The sequence below is a fragment of the Eumetopias jubatus genome, unplaced genomic scaffold, assembly GCF_037043125.1.
Source record: "Eumetopias jubatus isolate StellerSeaLion01/CBP00866 unplaced genomic scaffold, mEumJub1_p1.0 scaffold_13, whole genome shotgun sequence".
In the NCBI taxonomy this organism is placed as follows: domain Eukaryota; kingdom Metazoa; phylum Chordata; class Mammalia; order Carnivora; family Otariidae; genus Eumetopias; species Eumetopias jubatus.
Window position 1 is genome coordinate 74,850,346 of NW_028274819.1, and position 15,239 is coordinate 74,865,584.

Below are 15,239 nucleotides of genomic sequence, written 5' to 3' on the forward strand. Positions count from 1 at the left end.
TGAATCTGACATTTCCTCGGAGATAGTCCTGTGGAGGAGGGGTGATGCCAGCCTCATCTTTATAACTAAGCATGCCCAGTTCTGCAGGTGGCTAAATCCGTAAATCCATGGGACATACCAAAAAATATATCTGTTCAACATTCTTGCGGATGTCGTGTATGTCTCTCCTACCTCTATCACCTCAGCCCTGTATGTGTTAGAGGATATGTCCTAATCCGATGCAAGAAACAGCCAGCATTCAAAAGTGCTAAATTAATGACCTTTCTTCAAGTAGTTCAGGAAGGAAATGAGGACAGACTGGCTGCTACCCTAAAAGACAACTGATGGGAGCATTCTGGCCGGGGCTTGGGGCGGGGGGCGGGGGGGGTGTGCGGATGGAACAGGTCACTGAGGCAGAGCCATGGGCCAGTCCTCCAGTGAATGTGTCCATGCCTGCTGGCCAGTAGAACCGAAAATCTGTCCAAAAGGGGGCTTGTTTTGATTGTGGCATAGAAGTATTTTTTCTAATATAGAATAAACCCTTCTCAAAGGGCTTCCCTACTCTACAGATTTATTTCTCCGTGGGTCAAATCACGAGCCCGTGTATACAGTTTTTTCCTTATCAAGAGAAAAGCAGGCCCCTAAAGGTATGATAAAGGGTCTTCCCATAGATGTTAGTCAGGACTGGCCTGTATTGAGCCCCCATTAGGGGCGGACCATTGTTTCCTATTCTTGCTTGTTGGGAATAACTTTGAAAGCCTTAGATGAAGGTGCCAGGAGTTGTTATTTAAAAGGCAGTTACTCTGCCTTTTATTGTTTTTAAAAAGTAATTTTATTGTTTGGATTGCCCCCTTTTTTCTTTGTTGGGCGGCACAGAATGTGTTAAAAGTACCTAACAAAAACAAGACCATAGGGGACACAGAAAGCAACACAAGAGGTAAAATGCTCAGCAGGAGATTATCTTAATAAGCGGTTTGGACTACTATTCCTGCTGCAGAGCCTGTGTCCTGCCAGTCTCATCTGTTGAAAGTTTCATTAAATTTGTTTTAATGCCTTGTCTGATTTCAGTGTTCTCCAGTGACCTGATTTTTAAAAGAAACAGCATTTCAAATGTTCTGAATAAATTATTACCGTGTAGAACTCGCTATGGGGAAAGTGTTGTTGAGTTACAAGGACAGCGGGCTCAGCAGTGGGGAGGGCTGTAAAGTACATGTCTATTAATTTTAGCAAGTGAAAAATGAAATGTTCCTTCTTTCCCTCACAGCACAGCTCAGTGAAGCCAAATAGTAAAAGCTATATATATTCGTTAGGCATAAAAATCGTTGGAAAATACGGAGTCGTATTTACATAGCGATGGCTAATGCGGTGAGGTCTCATTAAACTGTTTTAGAAAGGAGAAAGCTTTTAGGTAAAATTATATGAAGATAGTGTTCCACAAACATTTTTTTTAAGATTCTATTTATTTGTCAGAGAGAGAGAGAGAGCACAAGCAGGGGGAGCCGGCAGGCAGAGGGAGAAGCAGACTACCCACTGAGCAGGGATCCTGATGCGGGGCTCGATCCCAGGACCCCGGGATCATCACCTGAGCTGAAGGCAGATGCTTAACTGACTGAGCCACCCAGGTGTCCCCCACAAAATTTTCAAGTCTAATTTTTAGCCGCTTCCTCCTTTTAGCTGAGGAAGATTTGCATAATGCATTTTTATTTTTAAATTTTATTTAAATTCTATTAATTAACATATAGTGTATTATTAGTTTCAGAGGCAGAGTTCAGGGATTCATCAGTTGCATACAACACCCAGTGCTCATCACATCAGGTGCCCTCCCCAATGCGCATCACCCAGTTACCCCATCCTCCCACCCGCCACCCCTCCCGCAACCCTGTTTGTTTCCTATGGTTAAAAGTCTCTTATGGTTTGTCTCCCTCTCTGATTTCATCTTATTTTATTTTTCCCTCCCTTCCCCTGTGATCCTCTGTTTTGTTTTTTAAATTCCAATATGAGTGAAATCATATGATAATTGTCTTTCTCTGATTGACTTCTTTCGCATAATACATTTTTAAATAATCTTTTATCCACTCGGAAGTAAACCAGTTTTTGTTGTGGTTTCATTCCTATTAGAAGTAATAAGAAGTTCTTCATGCTCATCCACTTAAAATGCGAAGCATTTTAGGATATTCCAACAGATTTGCTTTCCGATAAGGAAGTTATTCAGCACTTAAAAAAAATTATGAATAAGATGTAATTGAATTTGGTGAGGATGTATTGAATATTTTTAAAGTTTTTAAATGTTAGAGTTTTGAAGTTTAAGGATAATTTACAAGCTAATTTGGAATAGTGGTATCCAGAGCAATTAACATATGACGAATTTTAATGACAACTCAATTTTGTAATAAGTGGGGTTTCATCTCTATATATGATACATATGTAAAAGCCAATGTATTGTTTTAAAGGTTACATCATGTACTGGAGAGAGTTTAGTGATCACAAATATTAATCATTAAAATTGCTTCAAATTTAGTTTAATAAATAAAAAGATTCTAATACTAAGAAAACCACAAAGTCGGTAGGTTTGTCATAACTACTCTCACAGAATCCCTCGTCAAGGAATGAATAGTCATCTAGAAGCAAAAAAAGTAAGTTGAGAAAATTTTGTACCAAGGTGTTACTGAATAAGGAGCAAAACATAGCAGGCTGAACAGTTGTGGGCCAGGAAAAATGAGTAGTTCATAGACCGGGGAGCATCACATGGAATGTTAGAAGGTGAGGTTGGAAGCAGGCAAATTAGCACTTGTGAAAGGATCCTGTTCCATGCTGAGGACATTATCTTGTAGCCCAGGGAAAATTAACAGAGGGCCAGGAATGGACGTACAGTCAGACAACTCTGAAAACTGCAGACAATTGACTCCAAGGTCTCAAGGGGGCAGAGTTCTGCTCCCAGCAACAACTGGGTCCTGCCCTCCTGGCCGAAGTAGGCAGAGGCCTTGGATGAGGGCCTGTGGAAAAGCTAACTGAAAAGACCAGCTTGTGAGAGGAAAAATAAAAGCCTTTGGAAATAACTTTTAAGATAGCTTTTAAATTGATAGACTGAGCATTTTTTTGCAAGGTGGTTTTATGAAGTATTTGAATAGCTGCATTCTAGAAGAACTTTTCAGATATAAAGACGATTTAAAGCAAAAGGATTTTACTCCATAATGGAGCCTTCCCTTTCAATCTCTACATTTTATGGCTCTTACAGTAGAAAGCATGTTCATATATAAGTTTTAAGAATTAACACTGTAAAACTGTATCGATATATCCAAAGCAAAATGGATAGTTGAGATAATTCTGTAGAAAATTCAGGACAAATAATACTTTCCCTGAAATCTTTGTATAATTGAGATTACAAAGAGATATATATTTCTTGAGTCCCTTCTATAATTATCTTATTTTTTCCCACTGTGCTTTGAAGTATAGATGGTAGCCTCAAATTAAAAGGTTTAGCTGGAGACTCTACACACATGTACTCTGCAATTGTTACAATTCTATCTGAATTGTGAGATGTTTCATCTTAACGTGCACATCATAAGCCATGTTATTTCAATTTAATTTGCTGTTCTGTTTCCATGGTAATTATGGTTTGGAAGAATGGATTTAAAAAAAAGATATATTTCAAGATAAGTAAAAATGGAAAACATGTTGTGTTTGTTTTTATGTCCTAATTTACAGATGTCTCACTTAACTTTTATTGTTATTTGTATGCATCGCTTTGAAAATGTTTACATAATAGGAAAAAAGCCTATATAGATAGATAGTCTTTGGATAAGAACAGAGAACAATAATGTGAATTTTTTGGAGCTGCGTGTAATTAAAATATGAAGGCTTTGAAAATGGTAAATCAATACCTGTGGAGAATTTGAATAATCAGTAAAAATGAATAAATAATTTTAAGTTGAAGGGATTCTTATGTTTTCATGGGCTTTGATGATTTTGATTAAATTTCAACCCCAATTTCATGAATTAATGTTCAGAAAGACATTTATTTAGTCCCAAATAGCTCATACTATTAGGATGTTTTTATATAAAATTTTACTGGAAATTGGTTCGGGTTTTTGTTTTGTTATTTACTTGTTTAGTCAGCATACCAAAATTTAAAATCTCACTGGTATTTTATTCAGTCTCATCTTCTACCTTATATTTTAGCACACACAACCAGTTCTGTACTATACCTTTCATCCCAACCGTGGAGTTCAATTCTCCCAAGAACCCATTTTTTATCAATGAAAAAATTAAAGTCACAGAAAGATATAGTTTCCTGCTCAAGGTCAGTGTCATACAACTACTAAGTGTGGAAGAGTTTAGCAGATGATATAAATTGAAAAAATGTTACAAATTTTTTTTAAGATTTTATTTATTTGAGAGAGAGTGAGAGAGAAAATGCATGAGCAGGAGGAGGGGCAGAGGGAGAAGCAGGCTTCCCCTGGAGCAGGGAGCCCGATGTGGGTGTCAGTCCCAGGGCCCTGGGATCATGACCTGAGCTAAAGGCAGACGCTTAACAACTGAGCCACCGAGGCATCCCAAAATGTTACAAATTATTAAGCCCTATAGGAATTAGAATTACTGTACAAGGACTTGTTCTAGCATAAAAAAAAAAAAGCATAATTCTTTTAAGAAAGCCAGCAAGGTTAAGTGAAATAGAGAATACAAAAAGAGGATTATTTAGAATTGTCAAGGGCAGCAGTGTGAGCTGTTTTGAGATTCTTCCCAAACTGGTATCGTGTTATTTAATTAAATGGCAAAGAGATCTGAAAGTAAAACACAGAAAGGGATACAATATAGGCAATAAGAGTAGAAGAATATTTTTAACAATTACCAAGTTTCCTGTTCACTATTAATCATTAGAAATGACTCATCTGGAAGATGATTTTCAAAGAGACACCGAGATAAGAAGCCCAAAGCTTTGTCCTGCTTCCCCTCCTGTTAGACATCAGAGAAATTTAAATCCTTAGCTGCATGAACAAGCAGTGTCCTTGGTAGCGGTAAACGAGGACCATCCTTCTCTTCTAGACTTAGCCAAGATCGTGAACCAAACCGAAGTGTGATGTCTCCACTACCACCCATGCCATTTCAAACCAAAGAAATGACAAGTCCCCTGGTTAGTGACAACGAAGTGTTCCCACTGGTGAGTTGCTGGTTGTTGGTTAATTTTTTCCTTGAGGGAGTGATTACTCTTACACTGATATCTATATACTGATGTATACAGAGTTAAAAAAAAAAAAAAAAAACAACGTTGTTCCTTGGATAGGACTCCAAGGTGGGTCTGGAGTCATTTGGCCATGCCTTTCCATAGAAGGAAAAGAGATCCATAATGTTGCATGAAGTATTTCAACCTATGGCTCTTCACCTCTAGTGCAGGCCGGCATTACTGGTGATGCTTTTTAAAAATCCAAGTGCTTAGGACCCATCTCTAGACACTCCGTGAGCCCTCAGTGATCTGCCTATTTTAGAGAGCTACAAGTGATCTTTTATGACTGTTTAAAAAAAAAACTTTTTTATTGACTCTGACGTACATACAGAAGTATGCGCAGATCAGAACTGGACAGCGTGATGAATTATCACAAAGGGAGCATCAGGTAACTAGCACGCAGGTAATAAACAGAACGCTGGTGGCACTCCGGAAGCACCTCTCACATCCCCTTCCCATTACTTCTTCCACTTGCTCCCAAGGTAACCACTATCCTGACCTTTAATGTCATGAATTAATTGTGGCCATTTGTAAATTTAATGTAAATGGTATCATACTATATGTGTTCTTTGTGTCTGGCTTCTTTTGCTCAACATTATTTCTGAGGTTCACCATCCACATTGTTTTATATGGCTGTAGTTGGTCCATTTTTGTTTCTCTATAGTATTCCATATATATAAATTCTACATAGAATGAGACTACCATTTATCCATTTTACTGTTGGCAGGCATTTGACTTATTTCCTGCTTGAGAATATTACAAATAATACTGTTAAACACATTCTTTTATGTGTCTTTTGGTGCACATGTATACACATTTCCATTGGGTATATTCCCAAGAGTGGAATTGCTAGGTCATGGGATATGCATAAGGTCAGCTTTAGGAGGTAATGCCAAACTGTTTTCCTAACTGTTTGAGCCAGCTAATACCCCAATAAGAGTGTTCTTCTTGTTATATATTCTTTCCAACACTTGGTATTATTGGTCTTTTAATTTTCACTTTCGTGGTCAGTGTGTAGTAACTTCCTGTTGTGGTCTTAATTACGTATCTGGTGAATAAAGCTGAGCACCTTTTTGTGTATTTATTGGCCATTTTGATATTCTCCTTTGTAAAGTGTCTGTTCAATTTCCTTGCCTAACTTTCTATTGGATTGTCTTTATTCTCATCTATTTGTAGGAGTTCTTTATATATTCTGGATATAAGCCCTTTGTTAATTATGTATATGGCAAATATCTTCTCCCACCCTTGCCTCCTCACTTAATAGTATCTTTTGGTAACCAGAAGTTCCTAATTTTAATGCAAACTTATGAATCTTTTTCTCTATAGTTAACATTTTTGGTATCCTATTTAAAACTTGGCCTGTCCCAAAGTTATAAAAATACTATCCTATGTTACCTTCTAGAACCTATGGCTCTTTACCTTTCATACTTAGATTTACACCTGGAATCAATTTTTGCATGTGGTGCAAGGTAGTATTCTCAAACTGTTTTCCCATGAAAATATTCAGTTGAATTTGCACATGTATTCTAGTCCTGCAGATTTTATTGAATTTTTTATATACAGAATCAAAATAATGACAGTTTGTTTTCTACTTTCATACATTTGTACCTTCTTATTTTCTTTTTCTTGCTTTATTATACTAAGGCCTCCTGTAAATGTTGAGTAGGAGAAGTGGTATAAGCAATATCCTTCTTGCATTCTCAGTTGCAAAGAGAAAGCTTTCAATATTCCACCATTGTGTCTAGGTATTTTGTAGATTCCTTTGAAAAGATTAAGGAAATTCCCTTTTATTCCTAGATTGCTAACTTTGTTCATGAATTAATATGGAATTTTATCAGATGCTTTTACTGCTTCTTTTGAAATGACCAAAAGAAAAGAAATGACCGTATAATTTTTCTCTTTTGCTTGGTTAATGTGATGTTTTTTTCTTGTTAACCCAACGTTGAATTCTTGGAATAAACTCCATTTGATAACTGCATTTGGTCTGTTCATATTGGCTTAGAATTTTTGCTTTGTGTTCACTAGAGAAATTAGCCTGTAATGTTCCTTTGCTGTCCTTGTCAAGCTTTAGTATCAGATTATGCTGAGCTCATAAAACAGGTGGGAAAGTTTCTTAATTTCCTATTCTTCTGTTTCTTCATTTTCCTTGACTCTCTGCATTGGTTTCTATGCATAAAAGAGCCACCTCTCCCTGTCTTAAGAAAGTGGTCTCATGTAGGTTAATTTCAGTCTTATATTTTTCAGTTCTTAAATTTTCATTTGATTTTTTACATTTTCCATTTCTGTGCTGAAATTTTCTGCCTTATGATTTAATTTCTTGAACACAATAATCACAGGGTTTCTTAAAGTAGATGTCTACCTCAGAAAGTAAGTAGTGTTACTCTTAGCAATTACTTTCACTTGTATTCAAAGTATATTATGCAATTTTCAGCACCTCTCCATGATATACTAATATCGGATACAAATTATAAACAATGACAACAACAGAAAATGTTTAAACTGATGGGGTATCCCATTAATACTTTCCTGTTTTTCTGAATTCTATCACCTTCTTTTGGAGAGACTGGAAGTAAGATTTAAGCTGCTGTGGAAGGAGAAGACTTAAAACCATTAACTTTTGAAGCGTTAGAGATCTCTAAAGCCTTGAAATGCTCTCTTGTGCTCATCTCAACATAAAATGCCAGAATTATTTGAACAGAATAAAATTTCATACCAATAAAGTAACTGAAATAAATTTCCTTATTTAAGCTACAGGAACAGCTAGGGGGATTTAGCAAATTCTGTATCAACAAAATTTGGATCTTTAAGGACTCCGAAGTAAGCATATACTCCAGTGAAACCAAACATGATGAATTGTTAAATGCCATATGGTTCTAATGTCAGATGATTTTAGCATTTTAGGATCATTAGTCTCTGCTCAAATATCACCTCATCCAAGAGGCCTGAGCAACCAACCTACAGTAGCATCTCCCTCTCTTTTCCCTGACCCCTCGTCCTGGTTTTTATTTTGTTCATAGCACTTCACCATAAAACATTTTATGTCTGCTTGTGTGTTTGCCTCCCTCCTCTAGAATTTAAACTCCATGAAAGTAGGGACATTTTCTGTCTTTGTTTACTGTTGTAATCCCAGCACCTAAAATAGTGTGTAGCACTAGTAGGCACATTTAAAAGCATACCAGAGTATCTGTTGTAGTAACTTAATAAACAGTGGACTTCCTTCTATCTCTAAAATTCTGTGTCACTCCTTTGAGGAAGTTCATAAGCCCCAGAGTCTCCAGGAAAGAAAATTCTCTACTGTTTTTGGTCTGGGCATGGGGAACTTAATCTGTGATGTTCCCTGAAAGACATGGCCTAGCTCACTGTTCTGGGTCCCGTAGTTTCCCCCGACATCTGCATTTTAACTTCTACAATAGTACTGTTCCTTCTGAGACCAGCAGCAACCTTCTACTTGTTAATTAAATATGCCTTTAAGAAGTCATCTTCCTTAATCATTTTTTCTTGAAACTCTCATGTTCTCTGGCTTCTATGACCCTATTCTCCACTGATTCTCCTGCTGCCTTTCTGGTTACTTTTTCCCAGTCTGCTTCCAAGCTTCTCTCTCCTATAGCCATCCCTTAAATATTAATATTCATCATTCAGTCATAAAATAAACATGTATTATAAGTACCCAGCTTATGGCAGGTTCTGTTCTAAACACATCTTTGATGAGACAGACAACTCTACAGTCTGGTGAAAGAGAGGAACTACCCCCTCTCCAGTGGATGAACGGATTAACAAATAGTGTTACAGACACAAAATGGAATACTATTCAACCACGAAAAGGAGTGAAGTAGAGATACATGCTACAATGTGGTGGATGAACCCCCAAAAGACTACGCTAAGTGAAAGCATTTAGCCACAAAAGGTCATATATTTTATGATTTCACCTATAGGAAGTGCTGAGAATAGGTAAATCATAGAAACAGGATGCAGACTGGTGGTTACCAGGGGCAGCACAGGAACAGGGAATGGGGATCACTGGCTTTGTGGGTTCGGTTTCCTTTCAGGATGATGAAACTATTTTAGAACCAGATAGAGATGGTGGTTGCATAACATTCTGAATGTACTAAATGCCACTGAATGGTTCATTTTAAAATGGTTTTATTTGTTGTGCATTTTACCTCAAAAAAGGGGGATTGATGACTGGAAACAAATGAATATATAAAAAATATCAAATAGTGATAAATTTTATGACAAAAAGAAAAGCCGGTAATGTGATAGGAAGTGATGGGAGTGTGAGGGATTACTTTCAGTTGAGTGGCCTGGAAAATGAAGAGGGGACCCTGAGGAGACCTAAATTATGTGGAGACCTAAATTAACAACAACAAAAAATGATCCAAAGATCTGGAGGAAGAGGGCTTCAGGCAGAGGGAGCCCCTGGTGCAAATCTGTAAGGCAGGAACAAGTTTGGTAAGTTTGAGAACCAGTCAGGGTGCGGGGGTGGAAGGGTCTGGAGCCAGGAAGAGAGAGAGGATGGAATGAAATGGAGACAGAGAAGTAATCAGAGGAAGACCAGATCTGTAGAGACTATAGGCCAAGGGAAGGAATTTGAGTTTTGTTTTTAAAGTATCTTTTAGGAAGACCCTTTTGATTGCCAAATAAATAATAAAAGATAGAGGGGCAAAGGTAGAAGTGGGTAGAACAATTTTGGGGCTATTTCAGTAGTCAAGGCAAGAGATGATGATGCTGGCTTGGTAGCGGTGGAAAGAGAGCAGCATGTGGGATCCGAAATGTTGTGGAAAACAGACCAGACTTGACAGTGGGTTGGCTCTGGGGAGAGAGAAAGAGAGGACTCAGAGATGAGTCCTAGGATGTCAGCCTGAGCATTGGGTGGATGCTAGCACCACTTTCTGACATGAAAGCCTAGGGGAAGGAGCAGGGTTAGAGGAGAAAATCATGATTTCTAGATTGGGCACTTAAATTCAAAAATGTTTATTAGACATGCAAATGGGGATCTCACATAGGTGTTAAGATATGTGACTCTGGGATTCAAGGAAAAGATCAGAGTTGGAAACAAAATATGGGAGTAATCAGCACGTGGCTGATATTTAAATCTGTAGGACTGGATGAGAATACTTGGAAGGGTATAAATGGGGAAACTGCCCTAAGACAAAGCCCAGACCATAACATTTAGTGGTCCATTGGGAATCTTCAAGGAGAGGAGGAAAGATTGATGGCAAAGGAGGTGGGACCCATGAGTAACGAGGTTCATTTGCAGAAACAGCCATCGAGAAGATACAAAGGAATAGAATCCATGGTATAGGTAGAAGTAAGAGTCTCTGAAACAGAGTATGGCCTAAAATATGGCTACAGGTGCAAAAGGTTTGGAGAGATGAGGGAGCTCCCTCCCAAGAAAGAGGCAAGGTCACCAGGTAATGAGTGAGAAAGTGAATATGCCAGGGAAGTGCAATAGAATGGTCAGGCGGTGTTACCATCTCACATTTGAGGTCACGGACTTTAAGTGAAAGCAGTCCCCACAGTAATACAATTCCTCCTCCGTCCACCTGCCTGAGGATGCCGCTGCTCAGGTGCAGGCATGGCTCAGGCAGTTTAGTTAGGTCTGGGTTTTGCCGAGTACCTAGGACAGAGACAGGATACAGGTAAGTGCCCCGGGGCGGGCGGGGGGGGGGGGGTTGTGGAGACAAGTTGCTGAATGGTTATAACGATGGATCTGGAATATAAGCAGAGTTAGAAGGGAATGAGTGACATGAGAAAGTGGGAATACTAGACTAAGCTGGAAGGATAATGGGTTGGGTTGCTGAAAATCTTGATTAATAAATAATGCAGTTATCATTGCTGACAATGTCAAGAACATGAACATGGCAGTGGGTGCCTGAAATGAAGTTCTCTCCAAGATTCCATTTTTGAATTGCTTTTTTTATTTGCATGTCTTAGATGATTTCAATCAGACTCACAGCTTTAATTATCTATAACTTTGAAATATCTCTGATCCAGACCTACCTTTTGAGATCTGGACTGATGATATATCCCATTTTCTATATGACAATCTGTTTGAGTCCCAAGTCACCCCTAATTCAACATTATTTAAAATCAAATGCACTTTCTTCATTCATATGTTAATCCAAAAATTTTGTTTAAAATGTACTCTGTGCCAAAATCTGTGCTAGAACCTGGGGAATCGAAAATAAATAAGACCTTACCCCTAATGGGCCCCTTTTACTGTTTTATTTTTTCTCAATAAATGGCACTGATGTCACCCAGTCATCACTCAAGCCAGAAGTTAGGAAGTCGTCCATCTGTGATCAAGTTTCCTAGAATCTGAGATGGAGATTCTTATGAAAGTGATTTATTGAAGGTAGTTTTCTCGGCAGAAGGAGAGTCAGGGAAACAGTCTAGGGGAGGCGAGAAAAGCTAAACAAGGATGAGGTCTCAGCTAGAGATTAGCTTGGCCTGGTCTCACCAGGAGCTTGGAGCATGTACTGCAGGACAGAGTCGGCTCCCCTGGAGACAAGAAGTCTGGCTTTTTGTGCTCCACGTCAATCAGTCCTTGCCCCTGAGAGGAGAGGGAATGGGCTGAGGGGAATACTGCAACTTCTCAGATGAGGCAGTCAAAATATTTGCAAAGCTCCAGCCCAGCCAAGGGCAGGTCTCCAGAGAACCAACACCCACAGTAGCTGGAGGATAGCTGCACCAGCCCGTTGAAGGGAATCCCCGTAGGGCACCATCAGCATCCGCTACAGGCCACCTCTTGAACCACTCAGATCCATGTTCTCTTCCTGGGGTTCATTCCATTCAGGCCTATCTTCTCCAAGCTTCTGGCTGGCCATAATTTCTGGGAAAGCTTATAAGAGGAGGGTTAGTGCAACAAAATACAGGCCTTGATGCTACAACTGGTCTCAAGGACTTGACTGATAGTCATCATCTTGTCACCCATTCTAAGGCTCCCATGCCCTTGTCAGGATGTGGTTTGCCATTTACAGTTAAAACTGGGCACAGGGGTATTTAAAGAAACCTCAGTGGCTCACCTGAATATCAAACATATTCCTCACTGCCTCCATTCTGTAGCAGTAGTCTTTGTGATGATTAGGGCCAGGTACCTCTGCCGGGGTACCTTTTCTGAGCCTCTGATCTGTTGGCACAAAGAGCCCAAGGTGGCTGGGTACCAGCCAATGCTTTAAGTTTAGTGAAACTCTTACGGGTCTCTTGGTGGAGGCATTTCCCTCTCTGAGACCCACCACCTGTACATCAACAGAGCCTCAAGATACAAAGACAGAAGGTACAAATTCTCCAAGTGGGTCACCAGAAATGATAGAGTGGGGCCATTCCTCCATCCTCCCTTTTGTTCCCAGATTTGTGTATTCTACCTGTGGGAGACACAGTAGCATATAATAGCCATTGGTTGAAAGTCTATACCATATCCTGAAAATGGTACCCCATCCTCACAGGCTATAATTTCCCAGCTGACAATGCCCCAGCCCTGCCTTCAAGAAGTCTATCAGGCTAGCCTCCTCTAGATGGTGCTGTATGCAGGAAGACCAGTGAATGCCATGGTCATGTCCCACTGCCATACTCCTCTGCTATAAATTAGGTTCCTTTACTTTTAATCAGGATCCCACGTCAATAAATCGGTCTCTCTGTGAGCTCTCAGGGAGTGATCAAGGCCAAGGCTCTTCGGGCAGGAAAGGCAAACCCACAGAATACATGTCAGTGCTGGTAAGGATAAAACATTGCCCTTTCCAAGGTGTAAGGGACCTGGGGTAAACTAATTGCCACCAAGAGGCTGGCTGGTCTCTTTGAGGGATGGTGCCGTATCAGGAACTCCTCAGCTTTGGTCTCTATTGCAAGCAGATGAGACACTCAACAGCAACGGTTAGCTAACTTAACCTTGGTGAAAGGGAGACCGTGCCATTGAACCCGTCTGTAATTTCCACTGGAGTGGCCAAGGACAGAGCTTGATCCAGTCATCCTATCCACTCCGTAGATGCTCTGCCTCAGCCAGGGCTCAGTAGCATTGCAGGGACTGTTCTGTGAATAGTATACAGTTTTCTGCTACAGATGGTGTGGCCTTGCTCCAGAATCTTAAAGACCTTCAATGCAACTTGCCTAGTAAATTCGCCAGAGGCTACACGAGGCAATTTTTTTCTATCAGAGATTCTTCTAGTATGGGATCTGCTAAGTCATCTGGCATAAATTAGGACTTCACAGGTCACAAACCGTTAAATGAGCAAGCACTTCCATATTAGCACGAAGTGTGTAACTGGGCGCTTACCACTGAGGCTTTGTCGGCTCTAATCGGACAAACGAGCTACATTCCAGCATTAGGGCCTTCCCCATGAGGAAGCCGCTCGAACCCCGACGTGCATCATGCTGCCAGCCCTCCTCACCTGGCCAACTCCAGACAGCAATTAGCTCCCTTTTTCAGCCAATCCTTAACTGTTTTTTTCCTATTAAGCTTTTCTTGCCCAAGTCTACTATAATCTTCACTTTAGCTTTTTGGAGTTGCCTATTTTCAGATGAATACCTTTGGTTTTACAAATTGGTCGAGTATGTTTTAGGCAAGTCCCATGGTAATTTTGTTGTCCCTGCTTTTGCAGCTGGACACGGTAATATTCATTTCTGGAACTTTCGAATATAATGGTGCTGTGATGTTTTCGTTCCTTGAGGATTTCACGAGCAGTCACTGTATTACAACAGCCTAGGTTATTTCATTAAGAATTGCGCCATCTGACCATGCCAGGGATGAAGCATGCCTGGAAACAGGAAGGTTTAGAAGGCTTTGTGTTCCTCATCTAACATTTCTTTCTCTCTTTAGTCTCCCCCAGATATAGTCTTCCCAGCCTCTTTGGCTGCACAGCATTTCCTTCTGGAGGAAGAGAAGCGAGCAAAAGAATTTGAGAAACTTCTAAATACACATATTGATGAACTGCAAAGACATACAGAATTTACTCTTAATAAATACACCAAGCTCAAACAAAATAGACACCTATGAGCTTTTAAACTCTTTTATTTGCTTCCTCACCCCAAGAAAAAAAGCTCTGGCAAAATATTTACAAAGCTGAATAATGAAACTGAGAAATTTTGTTCTGTTTTCTTAAGTAAATCATTTCTGTTAGGCAGCTAGAAAATAGTATTTTGTTCGATAAAGCTGTTTGTATTTCTACATTTACATAGTAAATTGTTTGGCTATAGAGTTACGATAAAATAAACGTGACTACTCCAAAAGAGATTCGTTTCCCAGTCTAAGGAATACTGTGGAATTCAATATGGGTTTTTTTCCCCCGCTTGAATCATGTACACTGAAAACCCATTTCCTCTGTAACAACACAAAAGGAGGGAAAGGGAATGCTGCATTCCAAATATCAACGCATCATCAAGTGCAGTTCAGTTGTTCTAGGTTTGAAAACTCAAGGATTTTTACAAAAATGAAAAGACATTATTCTGAGCTATATCAACATCCTAAAATGTCTTTTAGAAAAAAAAGTACAGCTTTACTGGTTCCATCCTTGTAATGTCTCTGTCTTAACACAGTAAGACATGGAACGTGCTGTTTACATACTTAACATATATGTGCCCGCCAGAGATGAAAGCTTTCCTGTTAGCGCTAATTACTTCACGGACATGAACAAGATCAAGAAGATACGAAACATTACTGTCGTGGCATTCCTCTTTGTGATACCTCTGTTTTTAATACAATAAAGGAATACGAAATTCTGTGGACTGAAAACATAAATGCCAAATCTGTATACAACAGTAATAGCATGGTAGTGGACAATAAAATTCAAGTTACAAACATACAAGCATGATAATCCATTCTTCTTTCTTTAAAAATGACACTTATGTTAAGATTATGAAAAATCCCTCTCTGGTTACTCAAGGTAAGTCCTACAGCTTTTATAGTTTTCTTTTTCCCTTCGAAAAGACTGAATCTCAACATACTGAAAGATGAAGTCATGATGTCTTTAGATAACAAGTGTCATTGTCATGTGAAAAATGCAGAGCCCTGTTCCCTGTAGGTGATGGGACTGTGTAGGTACAGCTC

The 15,239-nt window shown here is 39.4% G+C and overlaps 1 protein-coding gene across 1 annotated transcript in view; it reads left to right on the forward strand.

Moving 5' to 3' along the window:
• Window positions 1–14,907, forward strand: part of DEUP1 (deuterosome assembly protein 1) — an 82,059-nt gene extending 67,152 nt beyond the window's left edge. The window contains exons 14-15 of the mRNA XM_088017795.1: window positions 5,023–5,137; window positions 14,013–14,907. Coding sequence (XP_087873921.1) covers window positions 5,023–5,137; window positions 14,013–14,189 — 292 coding nt within the window. The 3' untranslated portion in view covers window positions 14,190–14,907. The remainder of the gene's footprint in view (window positions 1–5,022; window positions 5,138–14,012) is intronic.
• Window positions 14,908–15,239: the final 332 nt, after the last annotated feature.